This window comes from Anopheles coustani, chromosome 3 (genome assembly GCF_943734705.1).
Source record: "Anopheles coustani chromosome 3, idAnoCousDA_361_x.2, whole genome shotgun sequence".
Classification (NCBI taxonomy): Eukaryota; Metazoa; Arthropoda; class Insecta; order Diptera; family Culicidae; genus Anopheles; species Anopheles coustani.
Window position 1 is genome coordinate 32,403,724 of NC_071288.1, and position 22,015 is coordinate 32,425,738.

At 43.2% G+C, this 22,015-nt stretch overlaps 3 protein-coding genes across 3 annotated transcripts in view; 2 read left to right on the top strand and 1 right to left on the bottom strand.

The window, feature by feature from the left end:
• Positions 1-2,071: 2,071 nt before the first annotated feature.
• On the top strand, positions 2,072-4,481 carry LOC131271926 (zinc finger protein ZFP2-like). The gene is made up of 3 exons (XM_058273512.1): positions 2,072-2,269; positions 2,347-2,465; positions 2,534-4,481. Exons 1-3 carry the CDS (start codon positions 2,123-2,125, stop codon positions 4,347-4,349), a joined length of 2,082 nt encoding a protein of 693 aa, XP_058129495.1. The 5' UTR covers positions 2,072-2,122; the 3' UTR covers positions 4,350-4,481.
• A 5,306-nt stretch (positions 4,482-9,787) lies between these two features.
• LOC131259455 (general odorant-binding protein 69-like) lies at positions 9,788-10,471 on the bottom strand. Its single transcript, XM_058260957.1, has one exon. The coding sequence runs from the start codon at positions 10,469-10,471 to the stop codon at positions 9,788-9,790; it is 684 nt and encodes a 227-aa protein (XP_058116940.1).
• A 7,550-nt stretch (positions 10,472-18,021) lies between these two features.
• The window catches only part of LOC131259465 (collagen alpha-1(III) chain), a 45,903-nt gene continuing 41,909 nt past the window's right edge, over positions 18,022-22,015 (top strand). Inside the window, exon 1 of the mRNA XM_058260968.1 lies at positions 18,022-18,044. Coding sequence (XP_058116951.1) covers positions 18,022-18,044 — 23 coding nt within the window. The remainder of the gene's footprint in view (positions 18,045-22,015) is intronic.

A 22,015-nucleotide genomic window follows, 5' to 3' on the forward strand; every position in this document is an offset into this window, starting at 1 on the left:
TTACAATAGCATTGCAAAGCATTCACCATTTGAGACATATTTACACCAATTAAAACTTCACTTTGCTTTGAAAACGATTTACGTTACGAAACGTTAACGTTCGTCTGGCTACCACAATGGTTTGATTCTAAGAATGGCCTTTCAGGCGACAATTTGACACTGTAACAGATGGCCAAATGCCAACGTGCTAAAGTTGGCAGCTTTGTTGAATGGCCAGGCTGGTGAATTGTCATTGTCGTGAAATTCATTCGGAAATGAAAGATTTCAAATTGAAACAACCAAGCTGCCTTATGAATGGCTGAAATAGCTATTTTGTGAATAAATTTTTAGTGGCTTGGCCAATTTTAGCGCCAGACCCCTCAAATGAAAGGTCTTTTAAAGACTGATAACTCTGTGCAACAAAGACTCTTCCGTAGTTCTTAGTTTATGAAATTCTGAGGCGTAGGTGCAGAAACCTTGGTTGGTATTTTCTGCTGAAATAACAAATTTGTTCATAACTTTACAACTGCTGAACCGATTTGTACATGTGACCCCTTAAATGAAAGGTCTGCTCAAGACACACAACTTTGTGTAACAATAGATCATTCTATATTTCCTAGTTTTTGAGAAAATTTATTTTTCGAAAAGCTTCGGAAATCTATCGGTTCCGGTGGAACAAGGTACTCAATACTTCGAATAGCCATTTAGGCAAAAAATTGCCAATTGGTTAATAACCTTCGATTCTTTGAACCGATTTTCACGATTGACCCCTCAAATGAAAGGTCTGCTCAAGACACACAACTTTAACGATAGTAAGATTTTCAAGGCCTCTTAGTTTTTGCAAAATGATTTTGTATGGGAAAATGGCCGAAACAGCCAAATTGCCAATAACTTTTGATTCTGTGGACCGATTTTTACGACAGACCCCTCAAACGAAAGGTCTTTTGCAGACCAACAACTTTGTCGAAGTAAAGACTTATCCATCGTTTCCAGTTTTGGAGAAATTAATACTGCGACACATTGTAAACATGGCCCGGTCGACCGAAACTCTTCGAAAACCTCCAAATGTCATTTTCATATAATCCCAGGAAAACCCAGTTCGAAAGGTCCCGATGCGCAATCTCTCTCTTCGAAAGAGAGATTTTGCGATGTTGCGAGAGCATTTTCAATTCGCTTTTCTCTCTCAGAGAGAATTGTGCGCATAGTGGTGGGTAGTTTCCTCGGAACTGAAATGAAACAGCTCCCCCTTGGAGCGGATAGCGATAGCGATCCAGATGGTCCTGGGGACCATTCAAAAGCTCGATTTAGCCTTTGGATCAATTCAACCATTGATTGTACAATTGTTAAAGTAACAAATAATATGAAAGATCGGTAAATTAGGTAAGCACGCATGATATGACGGATTGGGATTCGGATTCAAAGATCCGAATCTCGGAATGGATTTGAATCGAAAGATTCGAATCTCTGTAGGGATTCAGTTTCCCCATCACTACCTCGAGCACTTTTTGACAACTGGCACAAATTTGTACTAGTGTTGGCAGAATCGGGATTTGGAAGACTTGAAGATTCGATCCCTAGACGGATTCCAAAGATTCGAATCATATCTGATGGATTCTAAAAATTTGATTAGATTTCAATTCGAATCAGTTTTGATTTATTTGGGACTCAATTTGATTCGGTTCTGACTCGATCTCAAACTATTTGAATTTGGTATGACTCGATCTAGACACGAAGTGAGTCGCATTAGTCACGTTCAAACTGAAGTTTACTCGACTCGGGCGCTGGTTAGAATAGATTGGACAAAGATAAAGGTTTTTGCACGTTTTAACTTAGGTTCGAAAAACATTCATGAACCTATTTTTAATAATAAAATACAATAGAACGGATACGAATACGGAGTGACAATTATTCAGACTACAGTGACAAATTGACAAATGAGTTTTTCCCGAATTTGGAGATCGATAATTTCTTGGTTCAATATGGAGTTTTTCAGTTCCAAGTTAAATGAACTTGTGGGTTCACCGTTCCGCTGTCAAAACTGCCGGACCTAAAACACAACTCTGACCATTGCGAAAACAAAGTTTCCGAACACAATCCGATTTTAGTATAATTATTAGTGAAAACTCAATCTTCCAACATCAAAATGCCCCCGGAAGCTAGTTCAACCATCGAGCTGACGAATCTCACCTGTCGCTTGTGTTTGAACAACAACGACACTCTTATTCCGCTGGCGTACGGACTTTCCCAGGAAGAACAGCAGCATGTCATAGTTAAGCTACTAAACATCGACGTGAGTATTCAACTGTTATCAGATGGTAAAAAAAGCCTCCTCATCTGATACCAATCGGAACCTGTTTCCTCATACAGCTGCAAGAAAATTGGCCTTTCAATAGCGCCTGCCACAACTGTGTCATGAAGGTTCGGCTGGTCGAAAGCATCCGATCGCAGTTTGAAGAGAAAAACCGCATCTTCGACGTGCTCTGGACGTTAGTATGGCATCGTAACCTTCGATGTAGGTTGTTTATCGTTTCCTTTTCGTTCGTATCTTTTGTAGCCAGTACAAACGATTGCACTTTTCAAACGTAGTAACATCGAGCAGTGCTACCAAAAGCGCCCCCAAAGAGGAGGTTCCCAAAACGAAGACGGTAACGTCGGGATACATCATCGACGGATTTGTGGTGGAAAAAACCGAGCTTGAAGTGGGCGGAGAGACTATATTGATCAAAGCCGAATCGGAGCAACGTGGAGGCATCATCAAGCGGGAACTGTACGAAGAGGAAGATGAAATTGTGGAGGAAAACAATGCAATTTACGATGAACTTACGTTGGTGGAAAATGTGCTGAACGATACGCAGGAACTGATCGAGGAAGACAAAGAGGGCGAACTGGAGCCCGACTTGGAGGACGACATGATAGAGGAGCATATTTTGGAGCAAGATGAGTTCAGAATGTCAATTGGTGATATCCATGAGCAGGTCGAGGTGGATGAGGAGTTGGACCTGGAGCAAGGGCTCCAGTCGGAACAGGACGATACTGAAATCGTCCATGAAGGCTCTGATACTTGTGAAGAGGGCGAGGAAGCGTCGTGGCAAGATGATGGTTTCTACGACGAAACACTTAATCGCTGCTACGTGTGCATGGAAACATTTGATACACCCGATCAACTGAACAGCCATATTGATGACATGCACCAGCACCTTTTACCATTCCATTGCGATAAATGCCTTGCGTACTTTACATCCATTGAAGAGGTGAATCAGCATCTCATAACCCACATGTATCCGTTCGTGTGTCTCTATTGTCCTCGCAAGTACTGCAGTGAGGACCTGTTGCTGCAGCACAACAAGGAATGTCGAGCTTACCGCTGCCCGCACTGTACGGCCGAATTTGAAATAATGGCCCATCTGAACGCGCACAAAAAGAAGCATACGGCGCAGCTTCGGGCCATGAATCAATGCAAAACTTGTGGTAAAACATTCGCGCACGCATGCAATCTGCTGAGGCACGTTAAATCACGTAAATGCAATGCCGGTGGGAACGCATCAAAACGTAACCCTGGTCACAAGATGCCCGATGAACGGAGAGGGTCGGTGAAATTGTTGAGTGGTGCCCGCAGGAACAGTTTAGACCAGCGCATTAAGAATCTGCTGGTGTGTCAGGTGTGCAGCCAGAAGTTCGAGAGCAACTGCAACCTGGCGCGGCACATTGAACGCGAACATGCCGACTTTAACTTTCCCCTGTACCCATGCGACGTCTGCCCGAAAAAATTCACGGTGTTCGAGAAGTGCATACGCCACCGGACGTTCCACAGGCGAGCCCAACCGAAACCGAAGCTTTCCAAAAAGGCCGAGACGACGTGTAAGATTTGCCACAAGGAGTTCCGCGTGGATCACTTGATGCTGCGCCACTTGTCTGAGGAACACTCGTTGACGCTTGAACTGTTCCAGTGCGACCAGTGCGGGCGCAAGTTCTCAACGGAGATTAAGCTCCGGAAGCATCATTACAATAGTCACCGGAAAAACAAGACACTCTACGTGTGCTCGCACTGTGGGCAAAAGTTCGAAAAGAAGCTCACATTAAAGGACCACGAGACGAAGCATCTTGGAGCGCCCGCGTACCAGTGCCACGTGTGCGACAAAACGTTCATCCACAAGCACAGCCTGGACCGCCACGCGCTAGTACACAGTGACGTTAAGCAATTCGCGTGCGATATATGCAACAAAACTTTCAAGCGAAACACCACCCTTGTAATTCATAGACGAATTCACACCGGAGAGAAACCATATCTGTGTGAACCCTGCGGCCTCCGGTTTATTGACTCGAGTACGCTTATCAAACACAGGCAGCGGGCACACTCGAAGCCCGAGTGACCCCGATGAGCAGGTGATCTTTCCAATTATACACTGGTCGTTAGGTTGAATTTTTGATGTGGATAGTTTTTATTTCAGATGTGTGTCAGAGGAATATTTAAAATTAATTGCACATGTAATTAAAAACTACAATGGTTTTACTGATTAGTTGTACTCCGAAACTATCAATGGAGTTAAACTGGACTGTATAATGTTTACACACAAGATTTAGGTTTAACATCGCAAGATAAAGTTTGTTTCGTAAAATCTGGAGATGGGATGCAACACATTTAAACAAAGCAGAGACAACAGAAATATTGAGTAAGCTCTAAATTTAGTCAATTTTGTCGTACAGTCAAATATAATTGATTTAAAATCACTTTTAACGCTCCAGTAGAGACTTAACGAACAATTTTAACGATTGTTTTAATACAGCTATGTTGTAAGCATCTTGTGTGGCGGATATCTAGGTATTTATTCATCTTGATTGTGGTGGTATCGAATTTAAAAAATACCTAGTTACAGGAGCGACGTAATCGTTAAACCTATTTTGAATGTAAATTTTTCTTAACTAATAAAAATGATATAACAGAGACAACCGTCAACTATTACGAGATATTCATTAAGAAAATTTTGCTACCAACTATTTGTATACCCTCCAAATTTTACTTATTTTATATTCCTCGAAGCATGTGTAGTTTAAATCGGTCAAGAAATATTAACAATCGTCCGTTACTGATTGTCTAGGCAGTACCACAAAAGTAAAGTGATTGCTGTTATTTTAAGTAATAGTTATGTTAAAGATAGCAAACATTTCCGCAGATGATCTCTTCTTCTTCTCTACTAAAATAATGACCAAGCCTAGTTTAAACTTTTTTCTTCGTTCTCAACATGGAACTCTAACCTTACCACGTGGGTTTCAAACCCGTTCAAAACTATGTTTCCTTCTTCTTGGTGTAACGACCGTCTTGGTCTTGTCTGCCCCCGTTAAGCTCTTACAAGACTTTTTCCCTTTGTTACGTGGATTGTCAGTCCTCTCCATTCAGAGGAGAAGTCCGGTGTCGGTTGGGATTCGAACCAACGCCTTCAAGGTGGTGCTTTCATGCCTGATTTTCTAACCGGCGCTACCGCTCGGTTGTCGCGGACCCCCCTAAACAATTTTATGAATGCTTTTGTCTACTCTTCTTCAATATCAGAACGAATAGTCTAGAATTATTTCTCTAAAGCATCTTTCAAACAATCAATAGCCTCGTGCGTTGCCCTTCGAATCACGCTTCGATCACTTCCGTAACGTTTATCGAGTGCGCAAGCGGCGGTGAGATAATTTATGCCTCGAACCTCATTCGAGAATCCCACAAGGACTTCGAATAGGGATACGGATACGAATCTGAGTATGGATGCCTCAGGCTGTATCAACTCTGGACGTTCACCATTCGCCCGGTTATGGTCGGTTTGTTACACATCTTGGCGTGATCATTTATTTATGTGCCCGGCGGGTCTGTGGACCGTAAACAGTAGATAATAAATACCGAACATTTGATCATGTATGTACATTTTGATGAGGTACGAAATGGATTCGCTACCGGCATTTATTAGCTGGTTAAGGTACAGAACCTGTATTAATCAAATATTTTTTATTCCAAATTACTTTGAAATCGTTGATGAACCTACTTATCTGAGATAGAGACATTTATCCGAATATTTGATGCTACGAGATAGGTTAGAGAAATAGCTTATATCAAATCACATCCTCTGCCTAATTGTTTTCGATTGGCGAAATTTCTTTACTTAAATTTGCCAACCACATACCGATTTCATACCAAAACATTTCACTTCTCATAGATTTCAATTAGCAACCACAACTGGAATATATAACTGTCCCCTCATTTTCTGTCTCCCCACCTCTAACGTTCAATTGGCAACATTATTCACCGACCGTTGTGTTGATATATCTAAAGTATTACATAAAAAATAGTCTTGTAAAAGACACGCCAAGTGTGGAAAGAAATACTCTTATGTCCCGAACAGAAACCAGTCATAAATTTTCCTTTAAGGCGGACGTTGAAACCGCAGCAAATTCACATCGAGACGCCCGGAAGGAAGCTGAACATTTGCGGTCCGATTTGGTACGTATGAGACAAAATAAATTCCAATTTGCGCAAGAATGCATTAAGGATGTTGGCATGCACACTTTTATTTGATTTCTTTTTTTTCTAAAGGCATCTCCGTCGTTTGGTTTGGTTTTTCCGCCAATGTCTGGTGTGAAGCAAGTAGGAAGTGGTTTCGTGATGCAAATCTCTTGCAAAACTTTGGCGACAAAACTCTCCATTTCGACGCTGGGAAATGTGTTTATAATTTAATTAAGTTCCATTCCGTGTCCTATATGCCAACGTGTCCTCTCAGTTGTAAAAGGAGTAAAATCGCTTCAAAGTCGACCGGAACCGCAGAGTCATAAGTTTATGTGTTTGTTTGCTTTGACTTTGCGGTTGACAATGGGGAAAACAAGCTCAACGTTTTGCCTTAAATTAGCTCTCCACTAATGGGTCGTATTCCTTCCTAGGAGGGAAGGGTGTTACGGAGCCGCTTAAAAAATGTGAGCCTCCGGCTAATGTGTTGTTGATGCAGATTTACGAGCCCTTTAACCCCCCACCCGGACGGCACGAGCTCAATGCAACCCCGGCGAAGAGTTGCACCATGCGCGGGAAACGATGACGCACACTCACACACGCCGCTGGTGTGGATTCGGTTTCGGTTAATTGAGTTTCGAGCGCCCATCGACTTTTCCAATCCGCAATCCCCGTCGTCATCCAGATTTCTCTCCCTTTTATCCCCACCCTCTCACCACCCTGCCACGAGGAACTGCACGTGTCCGGCACGTGGCGCGAAGGCGTTGCGACGCCGGAACGACTGTTGTTTACAAGAAGTTTACACCATTTAATTATCCAATTAAAATGCTATATAAACACGGGGCGCGAGATGAAATATTGCAACGGTTCTCGTGGCCTGTTTCTTGAGGGCTATTTTGAGGGTACCGAATACTGTGTCCTTTTTCAGTTTACAATTCCGAGTGGAGAACAACAAAAAAATTAGTAAAATAATCCGAATCCATCATCGATAAAATATTCAACACTTTTAAGTGCTTTGAACCATATAGTCGGTAATTTTTCTTAAAAAGATTCCATGGTAAACCAATATCTATTCAATATCTCCGCTGGATAGCCTTAAAAAACATCATACATTTTTACCTGCCACAAAAGAAGTTAAAAGAAATGACATGGAAATGAAACCTTCCAGTGCTTCATCAAAACATCAACCAGATGTGCAGAAATGTTGTTTTTTTCACATTGTCACGCTTTACTACGCCCGGTATGCTTTATCATGATGGATTATTTATTTTAAATTGCATAAACCGTCACAATGTTTACTACTTAAATTACGTAGTGGTCAACGAACTCAACGACACAACAGACTCCACACAGTTTACGAGTTTCAACACCACCTGGTGGAGCACAGTACAGCTTTGGTGTTGTGGTTTGAAGTTGTGTTGCTGCAGAGCATGGACCAAGTGGAGTAATTTGAAATGCTTAACCAATAAATTAGGTTAAAAATAAAAGATAATTTAGTTTTCACTTTGCCGAAAAAGTTCATAACGATTCATAATATACAGTGAATGATAAATTTATTTCAATAAATCTAACCACGAGCTTTGCATACTTTTTATACATTTGAATACTAAGGAAACGCCAGTTTTAGGAAAAATGCGACCTATTTGGACATAAATCATTTAGGCTAAAGTTGCCGTGCCGAATGCGTTTCAATTACTAAATAATGCGTGCGTGAGCGGGGAAGAAGTCAAACGTGCAGCTACCCGCTAAGCTAAGCAGCTAAAGCGACGGCTAGACACAGCGGTATTCGCACGAATATTCCCGCCGTTCAGCGGGAATCCCGCTGGACGACGGGAAACTCCATATGAAAAAAACGGATTTCGTTCCCGCTATGTTTAAAAAACGCGAAACTACGACCCGGCGGGAACGGACGCATTTGCTTAATTGAAACGTTTCATGAAAAGTTTCATTCGCTTGCTACAACAACGTCGGTATGGGCAACGTATATGGATGCGGCCGATGTTGTTGGAGAGAAACCAAAATGCGAGTAGTCTTCGACGCAAAATTTTGGAGGAGGAACTCAACAACACCATTCATAAACTTTATATTTGATAATGACTCACAATTCCACTTTTACCTGCCGCCAATTTAGATCACGTAAACAAACTAAAACGTAAACAAAGCTTCACTTTGACAGATCGGACGAATAAGCTCGTTCCCGCTGGATATTTTGTCGAATCTGGGCTACTTTTTCCCGTTCCCGCCACCGGGAATTCCAGGCAAGTTTAAACAGCGGTTAAGAGAACATAATTTGCACTCTGTTCCAGCCTGATTCCGATGGCATCAATCATTCGGCGATGGCCAGTAAAAGGGGCAGCGTTCCTGCGAGCAAATCAATCGAAATGCGACAGACTGCAATTAGATTGCATCTCCCCGTCCTCCCCCCTCCCAAGGAGGAGACGGGTGCGCATATATGCAAATAAATGCGATAAATGTGCTGCAGAAAAATGTCGATACCGAGCTGACATTCCCCGACATCGACATTTAGATAGCACTTTGCCTGGCAAACCGAGAGTGCAAAACTATTTTTGATAAATTTAAATGACCAAACCATTGTCGTGGGGTCCGGCACTGGCCGTGTTTGGGTGTGTGTATTTTGGTTTGTTAGTGCTTAGACACCGTTGCAACAAAATTAGCTCAGGGGGTGAGCACTGGTCCATAGTCAACCCCGAACCTCCGGAGGGCGTCAAATTGGGTTCATCCTCCACCCGACACCAAAGAGTTTTGCTTCGTGCGACATAGAAATGCTTTTTTTTATCAGAAAGAGTGTTATCCTTTATTTTAAACCATCCCATCCCAAGCAGCCTCGGAAAGGTGAGATTAGGTGTCGACGGCCACAAATGTTACCATCCTCGTAGTGTCTCGGCAATAATGCGTTTTCTATTCGAATTCGGACGATTGGAAAAAATAAAATCGATTCCAGAGGCTGGAACAAAAGCTTTGAATTAATGCTAAGCGCTTTTATTTCATTATTTAGCATTTAAGATTTGTTTTCCCAGACAAGCAGATTTTATAAACATAGAAGCTCATAGCTGAAACTAATTTGTCTTTTACTGTAAAATGGGAAATATTGTTTGTAAAAAAAGTGTGATTGAAAAACATAAAATCAAACAAGTTATATGATTAAAAGGAAAGCTTTTTTTATTTTTAAAGTTCATGGTTTGAAGAAGTGTCTTCACATACTTCAAATCGAAATAAATATGTTATCTATTTATCTATTCCTCTTACACAAATTTGAGGAAAAAGGATTGTACTTATCGTTCCTGATGGACATCAGAGCTTTTGTGAATACTTTCACGAATGGTAATACTCATCCCTCGTTCCATATTGTGCCGTACCTTCATGTTCCACCCCGGAAAACCCTGTGCGCAAAGCGACGCAGCGTCGAAAACGGTCCCACAGTGGATGCTCTTTCAGGTGCAACCTATCCCTAAGCAACTCCACCGGCAAGCAAACGATTCGTGTACATTCCTCACGAACTTGCTCCAGTTCCAAGTCGGTCGGAGGCAGCGGCGGTGCCGCTTGATTTAGATTTCCAAAGTGATAGTAAAAGCACCGGAACGCCTCAAACACCGTGTCCACGGCGGAGGAATAGAATTCCGACCTCCGGCAACCGACGACGGCCGGGGGCTTTTGGTCGACCGTCCGCAAGCACTCGTTCGTCCGCTCCACGTTGTCGGCGTCGTCCGGATCGGGTTGGAAAAACTTGCCCAACACCTCAACACGTACCACGTTCCGGGCCGGGTCGTAGGCGCGCAGGTTAAGCGCAATGCAGAACACAAGCTCCTTCGTGAGACTGTCCTCTCCGGGATAGTGATGGGATCGGAAGTGTTCTGACCGGTTCGCAGCAATGCGCTGATAGGACAGGCAGTCCTCCTGTGCTTCGTCCCAGCTTTTGGTCAGTATATGATGTCGAACGGCGTCCGTGTATTGAAGTAATATACCCCAGAGGAGTACCGATACACTGTGAAACCGCATCGTGGAACTTTGATACCACTTTACACACGTCCGCGCAACCCAACTGTTCGTGATGGAGTTGCACAACTGCATCTTACGGCACGCACTCTTATAAGCAGAGTGCCTACACAGGTGGAGTTTGGAAAAAGCAAAGAAAAATGTAGTTTCCGCTGAAATTTGAGGGCATTACTTGCAGTCATGTGTTTTTGCAAAACATGGCGCTACAAACAGCATGCCTTGCGTCATGAGAAAAGCTTGGAAAAGGTTTCAAGAAATTGCATTATTTTTATTTAGACAAATCAGATAGCTTGTTTTCAATTAAGCACGCTTTTATACATTTTAAAACTTATCCACATAGTTTTATGCTATTTTGTTGTCTGAAAGCATTCGAACCTGAATTTGTGTTTTTGCTATTCAACCAGATAGAAATTAATGGAGATGGAATCTCTTGAAAAAACAAAATAAAAAAAAAACTAAACGAATCCTATTAGAAGCAAAACATCCCATTCATTCACCCAAACAAAATGGCGAAGATTTGGTGCGCGCGTGTTCGAAATTGGAAAATGATAAATGTATTTTAATCTCATAATTGGCACGATCCATATTTCAGTGACAAAGTGCCCCCAGCCCAGCAGAATAAGTAGAGCCAAGCTTTGAGCAGCTGAGGAAAATACTAGCTGCTTGTAAAAATCGAAAAAAGTTGCCTGCAGCGGCAAAACGCCGAGGCAAATGTAATGAAGAATTATCGTTGATCAACCTGCCATTTTCAAACCTCCCCAAGTCGAACACGCCCTGGGGCTGAGCAAGGCACGGGAAAAGTATAAGATTTGCAAAACTTTGGCCCCTCAAGCGGGAAATGCGGCGTGGAAATGGAAATTGCACTAGCGAAATCAATTCCATCAATTGACAGTTTGGCAGTGGCACTTGCCTTTTTCCTGGTTCAAATCGCCTTCAACCAGGATTCCGACCGGCGGGGGATCGTGGGGGTGGACATGGAGGAAAAGTCAATTCGAAATGAAACCCAATTGGCCGAACGCAATGGCGGAAAGCTCTTCGAGCTGCTGGGAATGGAATGGAAAACCATTTTTCTTCACCAATTGCGTCGTGGCCTCTGGGCCGGATCCGACTCGTTCCGAAGGAGACGCTGATGGCGAACCGGTGCGAGTCGGAATCGAAAATCGAATTTGAATAATGGACGCAAGTGGCCTTTTGATTGGTGCTCGACGGAGCGACGCGATCCAGGGTAAGGAATCGAAGGGGGGAGGAATGAAAGAAAAGCTCCCTACCGTCATTTGGTGAAAGGAAAGCCGAGATGGGTTATTATTGGATGATAAATTATGAAAACAGCAAATACATTAGCGTTGAAAAACAGATTTTCCTGATACTATTTCTTTCTTCGCTTCCCTTACCCTCTTGAGCTGTTTTTATTTTCCATCTACTGATGTTTTTTTTCTCGCAATAATCTTATTCTACGTTAGAAGCGTTTATGTTCTTAGTGAAAAAAATAAAACGTCACCCAAAGACGCTCAGATTTTTTCCACCGTTCACTTATTTGTTCCATCATCTTGCCCCACCCTTGCCAGGCTTTCAAGTGTTTTAATTTTCATTTCCTTGTCAGAGAGCGCACTGACAAATGGTTGGAATCGATGGAAACGAAAACGTTTCGGAAAGGGAAGGCATTTGCGTGGAGGAGTTGTGATTCCATTTTTAATAATTTTTTTCTCTCTTCATTTTTTTCGTTTCTTAATCTTTTCCCACCACCGATTCGCAAACGTCGTCGACGTGTGCCACCAACGGTGACAGTTTTTCTTGACTGCTTTGTTACTGCTGGCCGGTGGAAAGTATTCCGAGTTTTTTGTTGTATCGTTTCTCCAAAGACTCTCGGTTTCTCGGCCGGTCACAGGAAAAAAAAACCCGACTACGTGGTGGGAGTGAAGATTATTTGCCCTCAAGTGCGAGCAAGTGTCCCGGTGGACAATTTAATTAACGATTGTACTTTGATTAATTAAAAAAATATGCTAATCCGTATGTTCACGCTGGACGGTTTGGAAGCTGAAAAACTCATCCCAAGAAAACTGCGACGGGCGCTGGAGGTTGTTTTTCTTGCAATAGTGTAGTTTTCGCTAAAATATGGCGACCGACAGCGCCAGTAAGTCACCCTGGCGACAGGTTACTTTTTATCGTACGACATTACGAGCGCCCGAAAAGAAACAAAACCGAAACTCGCTGCACTTTCGGGATGTGAATAATAATTTGTTATAGGCCCGGCATGTGTTGCATGAAAAATTGTACACCAAACCGATGGCGCATGGTAAGGGCAAACGTGAACGTTCCCGATTCGCATTACTCACTATTTGGCAACCGGAGGCACAAATCGATGCCAAACTTACTGCTCGCCTGCGGCTCCTCCGCTAGCTCGTGTAAAATTTAAATAAAAATTTATGATCAATAATCTATCGCTAGCCACGCAACCCCTGGAGCATGAAACGGGCGAACGAGCGACCAAAAACTTAATCGAACGGGCGGTAAAAATTGATTGATCAAGGTCACGCATTAGGAATTTATTTCGCGCACTCTCGCAAATAGCTGCCGAGGTGTTTCTGGGCTAGCAAAAGCCACGAGTAGTAGTCCCTCGGAAAACTGGCACCCCGTAAGCCAATAAAATGTTCGTCCGGGAAAAAAGCCCCGTGCGTGCGTGAAGGGAAGGCAAATGTATGTAGCGATAAATAAATCAGATCACCGACGATGACGATGGCGATGTTGTTGTTATGGGCGTTCCGCGTTCCACCGACTCTATTCCATGCAGATGTTGCAAATTTATAATAATTTACTAGATTATCTTTCGCGTCGGCTTGGGTACCGTGAGAGTACTTCTTTCTCGAGCAGAAAACAGTCTAATGTGAACGGCACAGATGGGAACATGGCGATTTGATGGCACTCTAAGTTGAATGTTAAAAGAGCCATCGATTGAATCAAATGTCCTGAGTTTGAATCCAATTATTTTAAAAGGGAAGTTGCGTGTCCATTGGTTGCTACAGTTGGTTCATGTTTTAATAGATGAAAGTTAATTGAAGGCATAACGATCTAAAAACATAGCAAAAGATTTAGTTTTGTTGAAACATAAACTGAACGCATTTAATGTCATTCTTTTGCTCTTAGCATTTAGTTTTAATAATAAAAACTAATCGAGAGAACTTATCCTTCCAGTAAAAAATATTTTTGAAGGACAATAAATAGGAAAACAAGTTTAAACAAAAAATGTGAACTAAAGTGTCATAGCTTCTACAGATGTTATCGGTTTTTAATATTTTTTCCATACCCCATGCCCAAATGCATCGTTTTGCCGAAAAGGAAACCATCAAGCAATAAAAAAATATGTTTAATTTATGAAAAACACATCTCTGCCGACCGTAAAAGTATGTGCGCAACAATAAAACCGATCATCTCGAAAGGGTGAATAACGCAGACCAATTAGATGCCACCAAACGCCTTCCGAACGTGACGCAATTTTGATGTTGTATCTACCACATTTTTTTTTGGCACTGCTTTAGTGTATATGTGTATCTCCTCCACCTCAAAGATGTTCGATGGGCCACTTTTTGTTCAAAAAGTTTGTGGTTGTGCCGCTCCTAGGAGTAGTCCGCGAAGCAACAGCAAACAATCATGACAACAGCTTCAACGGCCATAAAAGTGCCGTATAAAATCACCTTTAACCGTTTCCGATCGGAAAACCCCGTCCGTCCGTCCCTATACCAGGGTGTTATATATCCTTTGCTGCTATTCCCACCCACGGATGGATCCTTTTCTGTTGCGTCGTCTTCCAATTGTGGCGTTTTGTGGTTTTCTTCTTCGGCAACACGGTTCCTGCGGACATATTTGGTGGAAAAGATTGCCTTCGAACCGCCATCCCACGAACGGTGTTGAGGAGTCCGATGTTTAGAGCTTTGTTTTCAAGGGACACCGTACCGGAAGGGTTTCAGGTGGAGTTAAGGTTCCCGTGCCCCAATCCGCGGTGGGGTTTCTCCTGGCAATGGCTTCATATTGCGATGTGCGGCAATCATAATAACAATAACCTTCGATTCCACGTTCTCTTGATTGCTTTCACTGCAGCACACCGGTGGAAACTGCCGCTTCTCCGGGGAAAAAAGGTGCCCTGTCCCAAACCGTGGCTGTAGGGGAAGGGGCTGGAGGCGTTTTTCCCGGTTGGGAAAAGGGGACCCGGACGATGGGACGATCGGACGGCGGATACGAACATTCTCGGCTGCGAATTCAATCGAAGCCAATGTTGTATGTTGTATGTTTTTCTTTTGTTTGTGAACCTTCTTTTCCCATCTACCGCGGCATGACACTGATTTTCAAATACCGCTCTTTTTATTGCTACCCATGCACCGTCCGCTTCCGCCACCTTCCGAGTTTCATGCGGACCACATAAAACTGAATGCGGTTTTTGATTTTCGGAGACCACTTTTTACGACGCTCGCCAACCACGGCAAGGCCTTTTTTTACCTTAACTCTTCCAATAGAAACCGCCTTCATCTCTTCGTAGTGGGTGGAAGAAAACTCGAGCTTTTCCTACGGGTAAGCAAGGTGCAGCCTTGGACAGGGAAAGGGTCTGCGAAAGAGTTGTGTTCTGGTTTTCCAATAATTCTGTTATTTTCTCCATTGCTTTCGCTGCCATTCGGGATGAATCAGCGAAAGAAAAACTCAGTGATTGCAATCCACCTAGAAAGCATCGAAGAAAATATCGGAAAATAACAGATAGTTTTGCAAGTAGCAAAGATGTTCAAAATTCAAATCGTTTCAAAGTAGGAAACTATAAGTGACATATTAATGATTTTACACTTGTATGAAATATTGTTAAGGAATATTCATAGGAAAAATTCTTGCATTGAACCAATTGCAGCAATTTTTTATCAGCATCGAAAAAGAAAGGGTTATCAGCAAAAAAAAAGCTGCCTTGAACCGTCGTCAACTGGTGGTGTTTGCGGTGGCCCTTTTGATTGTGGATGGCATTTGATGGCTTTTGGGCGACCGTGAATCGAATGGACAACGAACGTGCATGCCCTGGCATCCCGAAAGGGCATAACGGCGACGTCAACATCGAAATGACGACGGTGGCGAAGAACGTGGCCATACAAAACCAGGCCATGCGAGTGGAAATAAATGCTGTAAGCATTGGGAAAGCGTTGGGTGGGCTGGAAGAGGCAGAAAAACATTCGAATAGAATACCAGCACGAGATGCTGGCGGGTGTTCTGTGGAGGAAGGATGGAACGGAGGGCATCGGTATCATCTAGAAGTGCAGTGCACACATGCTAGGGTAGTAAAAAGTGGATACACCTTTATTACCATATTTTCCAGATTCAATTATTCGCGCTGTTGTTGTCCGATTGGAAAACCCGGGCAGCCGATCTGTTGGAAAGGCAGGTTAGGAAGAGGCAAGAGCAAGTGGGGTGGGAGTCTTTCGCTTGGCCAACAAAACTCATATCATGCGGCACATATCTAGGTCGGCAGTATGGACGGTTAGTGCGGATGCTGATGATCTTAACGAAGGATTACAATCGATCGGTTCGAAACGAATCCGTTGGGTAAAAGCAACAACTAACAGAGGTACTATTTATTGCCTGGTTGATAAATATTTTGTATGTTTAAACCTCTATTTATAAAATCATTGTGTTTTACATTGGAATGAACTTAAATTTGAGTTGAAGAAATACCTGAAAACTTATGAATAATCATCGAGAAAATCGAGTGTTGAAAAACTTATTGTATGGACATATAATAATTTCTTCAATTTAAAATTCCTCGATTAAGTTAATACGCACTCTATTTAATTAAAACTCATCGTTTCAACAACACTTTCAAATAAATGTTTGCTGCGCTTAAAATAATCTAAATGAGCTAGAACATAACATTTTATTTCAATGATCGAGCAATAACCGTAGAGGAAATAAACACTGCACTATCCCATTAAACGTAGAGCAATACAACGACAAAAATCGTTATACTTATGATGAGGAACAATTGAAACGATAGACATCCCGTGAGCACGAAAGCTACGCACAAACAATATCGGTAGCAAAGTATCCTTCAGGACACACCTTTCCCATTTGGCTTACCTTCTCTGTCATCTAGCTTTTTCCCTGCTTCTTTCCATTTGACCGATGCGAAAGGTGACAGATCCTTTTGTTTGCAGCGGGGCACGCCGGGACACCAGGGAAGGAGGGTTCACTAAACGGTGCGCACTCAGTTCAAAATAGGAGCAATAATAATTTTTCACTCTTGTGTCACTTATTTGTAGCAATTAAATGGCCATAAATAACGTCAATTAATCTATTGTCCTCGATGATGCACATCCGCAAGTCGGCGCTCGCGCGTTCGTATGTGTGTTTGCTGGCCAGATTGAGTCCTGAGAATTCTAGACCCATTGGGAGCGGGTTTTGTCGAAGGGGAAACAAACGAGCGCATCGAATCGGCAATGTGCTCGCCCGTGAGGAGGGGTATAATAATTGGCGGTAAAAGGAGTATTGGTATGAAGCAAGTGAGTGTGGCATCAACAAAAAAAAAGTTGGAAAACCCCCCTGCGACCTCCCGGAGGAAAGGAAAACCGGAAACCGACGTCCACTGAGACTCATCCCGATGATAGCCAGAGTGTCCCCGAGGGAATCGACTCGAAGGGAAACACCATTTTCCATTTCAATACTACGAAGGATTGTAAAAGGCACACAAACAGACATACACACACATGCCATACGCTTTAGTGAATTAGTTAAGTCGAAAGGAGATGCTAGAAAAAAAATCTACCGACTGTTTGTGTTCAAAACAGAGAACCATTAAAAGTCATCAGATAGAAAAAACCCGAAGCTAAACTGCAGCCGGAGAAGTGAGCGGTGGAAAAACTATCCCTTCTCGAGTTGCCTTCCGCTGGACGGTTCTAGAAGCTCATAAATAATGCCACGACTCGAATCAGCGAGTTCATTTTCATTTTTAGATGATGTTTTTATTTCACCAGCGAGTTTTCTATGGGCTTTGGCGAGCTTGATGAAGAATAATAAAGTAGTTACATATCGTGTCTGGTTGGATCTTTATGCAAGTAAAGCTTATGGGACGATAAGACGAGTATTAAATTGTGTATTAGTCATTATGGTCGTTCTCCGTCATCATTTAAGGCTTGAGATACAAAAATTGTTAAAAACCTTTTTTATAACAAAAATAGTTTAAAAATAATTTTAAATTACTATATTCGTTATTTCATACATCGTTAGGGATGCAAATCGTCGATCGGTCCTTGTTGCCTATGAACGTTTTTTTCATGAAAGAGGTTGATTCGAACGCATCAAAACGAATGTGATTTGTTTTCAGTGCGCGTTTTAAACGCTTTTTATCAGTTCCTCTAGCTCACACATCGTTCCGAAGTTCCATTCCCATAACGGAGAATGAAAGGGCGTAGAAAATTTTAGCTGAATATTATAGACTCCCTTGGGTCGGAATCGACCGTTACGGCAACCAAAGCCGAAGGGTCGTGGATGAGGAACCTCCTGAGAAACGGAAGTGGTACGGGTTGCTCTAAAAGATGAAATGCTTGACTGCAGCCAGGTAGGTCAATGGGCAGGCGACAGCAAAGTGACAAAATGGATTGCCCAAATCCGGTACCAGAAGTTATCTACCGTAGGAGTCAACTGGTATTCGTTAGGAAATAGTTCAGAAAGATTGCCGAAACTGTTCCAAAGAATTAAGGGAATGTAAAGTATTACATATCTTTCCGGATAAATATAAGAATAAAATGTTACCAAATATATAATTTGAACTGTACGATGAAAGTTGGCAATTATTTCTAGATAAAATGTTTCCGAATTAAAACGTATCCTCGTAGGTTTTATTTATATTCTTTTTGTTCTTTTTCCCATTTCCGATGACTCTTCAGAACGATGTTTCGGTCCGGATGTCCTTTCCTCCGCGTTGCCACACTGTTCCAGAAGGTGAAAACCCCATTTAGGGAAGTATCACAAAGGTCCCAAACGTCGAATAGCCATCGCAAGCACAATGCGCCGAACAGAGAATGTCAGCTTTGTCATTAACTTTTGTCGTAGCAATTCCCATTCACAGCCTTCTGCTTCTTTGCGTCCAGTCCCTCGTCATTTTCGGACGGATTTTCCAATGCTATTATGCTCGCCGGCAGTGGAAAGTGCGTCGTTCATCTGCAGAGCCCAACACACACTCGCCTCAAACGCACACCATCGAATGGTCGGGTGCTCGAATGCAAGCCGAAAGGTGTGATAATTTTACGGCAGTTTAATTAGTGATGCTGCGGTTCCCGGGGGCTGACTTCCGACGTGACTGCTTGAATGGACGCAAGCGGATGGCTGGAGGATGTCGTCGCAGGGCAATGCTTCACGGTTCATAATAATTATGAGCGTCACCAATGCCGAATGATCAACTTTCGAGTCCATGGCTCCGGTTAGGAACACGATTGAACCTGCGAGATGATAATTAACTTGCCAAATTTTCTACACGAGGAATATTAGAATTAACTCGCATTGGTTTGAATTTGAGCAAACGGAAAAGCCATCATACAAACTGAACAAAAAGTGCAACGCGAGGCTCTTAAAAATAATGCTAATGCCAAGTGGTACGGCACTTCCACAGCAAAGTGCCAGGTGAACCGTGTGCTAATAATGCAAGTAGCTGCACGACGAGAACTGCTATAATAATTTCACTGGCAACAGCAGCTGGAAACTGCCCGTCAGCAAAACTTCTTTCCCGTGCATGCAGTTTCTGTTCCAATTCTTCCCGATAAGCATTGGCAGCGAACAGAGAAACAGAAACAGAAACTGAAACAAAAAAAGTGGGAAACTTTCGCCATGTTGCATGTTTGCGGTTTGGTAGTTTTTCGCCAGTTTCTGTAGAAGGTTCCTATCCGACGCGTTGTGGTTTGCATGTTTAGTGTGGTGTTTTCTTTTTTATCCATATAATTTTAAGTGTTGAACTCTTTATAGTTTAAGATGCAATTTTCGGTTCCTTTTCGTTTGCTCCTACATAACATTCGAATGTTTCTTGTTCGAGACGAATTTTCGTCACTTTCTATCTTCCCTGGTCCAGTGTTGCTTTTTCCGCATGGAATCGCTATTGCAAAAGTGGTGACAAAAATCGCAAACTTTACGCTCCGCTCATAAACTGCCGAGCTGCAGGAAAACCCGTGGCTAATGTACTGCCACACAGTAGTCCATTTTTGAGTTGGTAAATAAGTCTGTGTAATGCCGAGGAAGAACAAGAAAAAAAAACAAGGTGATAGCATGGGATTAAGCGAAAAGCAAAACGATGGAATAATACCACGCCAACCCTTTAACGGTGTGAAAGGGTCAACATCTCCGCACCGAGCGGCGAGGGAAAATCGCTGGTTGGTTGGTGACCTATGCAAATGGCACGAAGCAAACGGGGATTACACACACGGCGAACGGGTTCCCTCTCCCCTCCCTCGTGTCTGAGAGGTCCTGTGCGCAATCGCCAGCCACCCGGAATAACCACCTGCAAACGTGGACGCTCGAAGCTCGCGCGAAGTGAGAGTGGGACAGAGCAGCATCCTTGAAGATCCTCTTTGCCGCCGCTTCGGAAAACTACTAAAGTCGGAGTCGAGAGTCGCACAAACACCGCACACTAAAAATTACGAAATTATAGCAAAACCCTGCCCGTGTCGTCCTCCACCGAAGTCACCACGACTTTCCGGGCGAGGTGAAAAGGGGTTCGCGGGCAGGGAGGGCGTGTAATCCTAACATCATTATTGTGTTGTATAGAAAATGACTAAAAACGAATTTAAAATATAGACCACCGTTTCCGAGGGGGGCGACTCAAACACACACTCACACAGTCCCATTTTCCGTCCCCTGGTTCAGCCCTTCAATTCCGCTTGTGTTGGTGCTTGTAATCCTCCCGTGCGCGAGTGTGTCTGTGCTTCACAGGACGAGATGAGAAAGGACGAGTTGAATGGAGAGCATAAAACGAAACAAGAAAGGATTAGCTACTCATATGAACTTGCGGCGGGCGACATTGTTTATGTTGTACTGGCCTGGGGAGCCGATAATGGTGGTGGTAGTGGAGGGGAAAGGGAGACAAGTTTCCTTACACCACACTCCATCATGTACCCCCCCACCTCCCACAAGGTGTTCGCAAGGGTGGCACTAATGTGAAATAGAAGCTTTCACGATTGAACCCACGATCAACCTGACCCCGAGACGCGCTTCTCGAAAGATGGATGAAACGAGACCATCTCGTAGTAAAGATGGTAAAGGGGGGATTCGGGAGCAGGCTGAGGCTTTTTTGTGCGAAAGAGAAAGAACGATGAATTAATGAACTTCGAGTTGCATTGACTGCGCACGAAGGCAGCTCCACAAGCATCCCCTCCGTTCCGGTCTCAAACGGACTTACGGGCATTTTGTTTTGCATCGTTGGAAGGAAGAGCAGAAGGGATATCATGTCATCAGCAGCGTGTATGTTGGTATTGGTGCGCAGTCGCAGCCGGGGGTTGAAAGCGCACACCGTCAGAAAACAGGAGAAACGAGTTTTACATCCTGCTCATATCTTCCATCATCCCAGCTCTATCCGTCCTTTGCGTTCCTACCCGATTCGTCGACAGCATGTGTGTTTGTGTTTGACTTCTTCAAGCGCACTCTGGTGCTCCACCTTTTTATCCCTTTTTAAACGATGGGCGGAGCGATCGAGCGAGCCCGCTGAGGACTCAGCACGGACACCTCGAGCGTGCCAGCATCCAGTAGATGTGCAACGTTCGTCCGGAACTAAGCTCGACTCTCGAAAACGGAAGCTTTGGCGTCCGGCGGTGTAGATTGATTTCGGGAATCACGTCGTCGTTTTGCCGTTGCCTTTATTCTAGCGCCGAATGGCTGCGTACGTACACTCGTGTTTGTGTGTGTGTGTGTGCCGATAAATCCTTTCTAATAACCTGATCCGGTCCGGCGGTGGCCATCATCGTCATCATTCCAGCACGTTGACTCGCGACAACCGGACGCACCGGACACGCAGTGGGATTCTTTGTCCGTAGGGGTAAATGTGCGTCGCGTAAATGTGGAACAGTGACATTGTACGGAGTGTGGAAAATTGTTTTGGTTACGGCCGAAATTTCCAACTGCTACGCGTAAGTGCTTGAGTGGTTGGGAACCGATAAGTTGTTGGTGAAAAGTAGAGTGTTTCTCGAATTTCAATTAAATTATAAACAAATATTTTCTCAACGAAAAATACAAAGAATAAAGAAAGTTGAAATTAACTTAAGAGAAAATAAATTAGAAACGAAACATACGGTTTGATTAAAAAGTGAATTAGATATGAATGATCTGAGGAAAGCAGAAAGCAACAAAGTTGGTAATTGAAATGTAAAAGAATTCAAACAAGCTTTTTAAAAGTGACAGCAACGTGAACAGTGGAAATGATTGTTTTGAGGTACAGTTACAATTGCTAGAACCTTTCGTTTTTGTGTGGTTTGCGGCTCAATTTGTGCTCAACTTGTGCTGGTTTTGAAATCGCGGAACAAACAAGTACAAAGTGCGACGGCTTTAGGA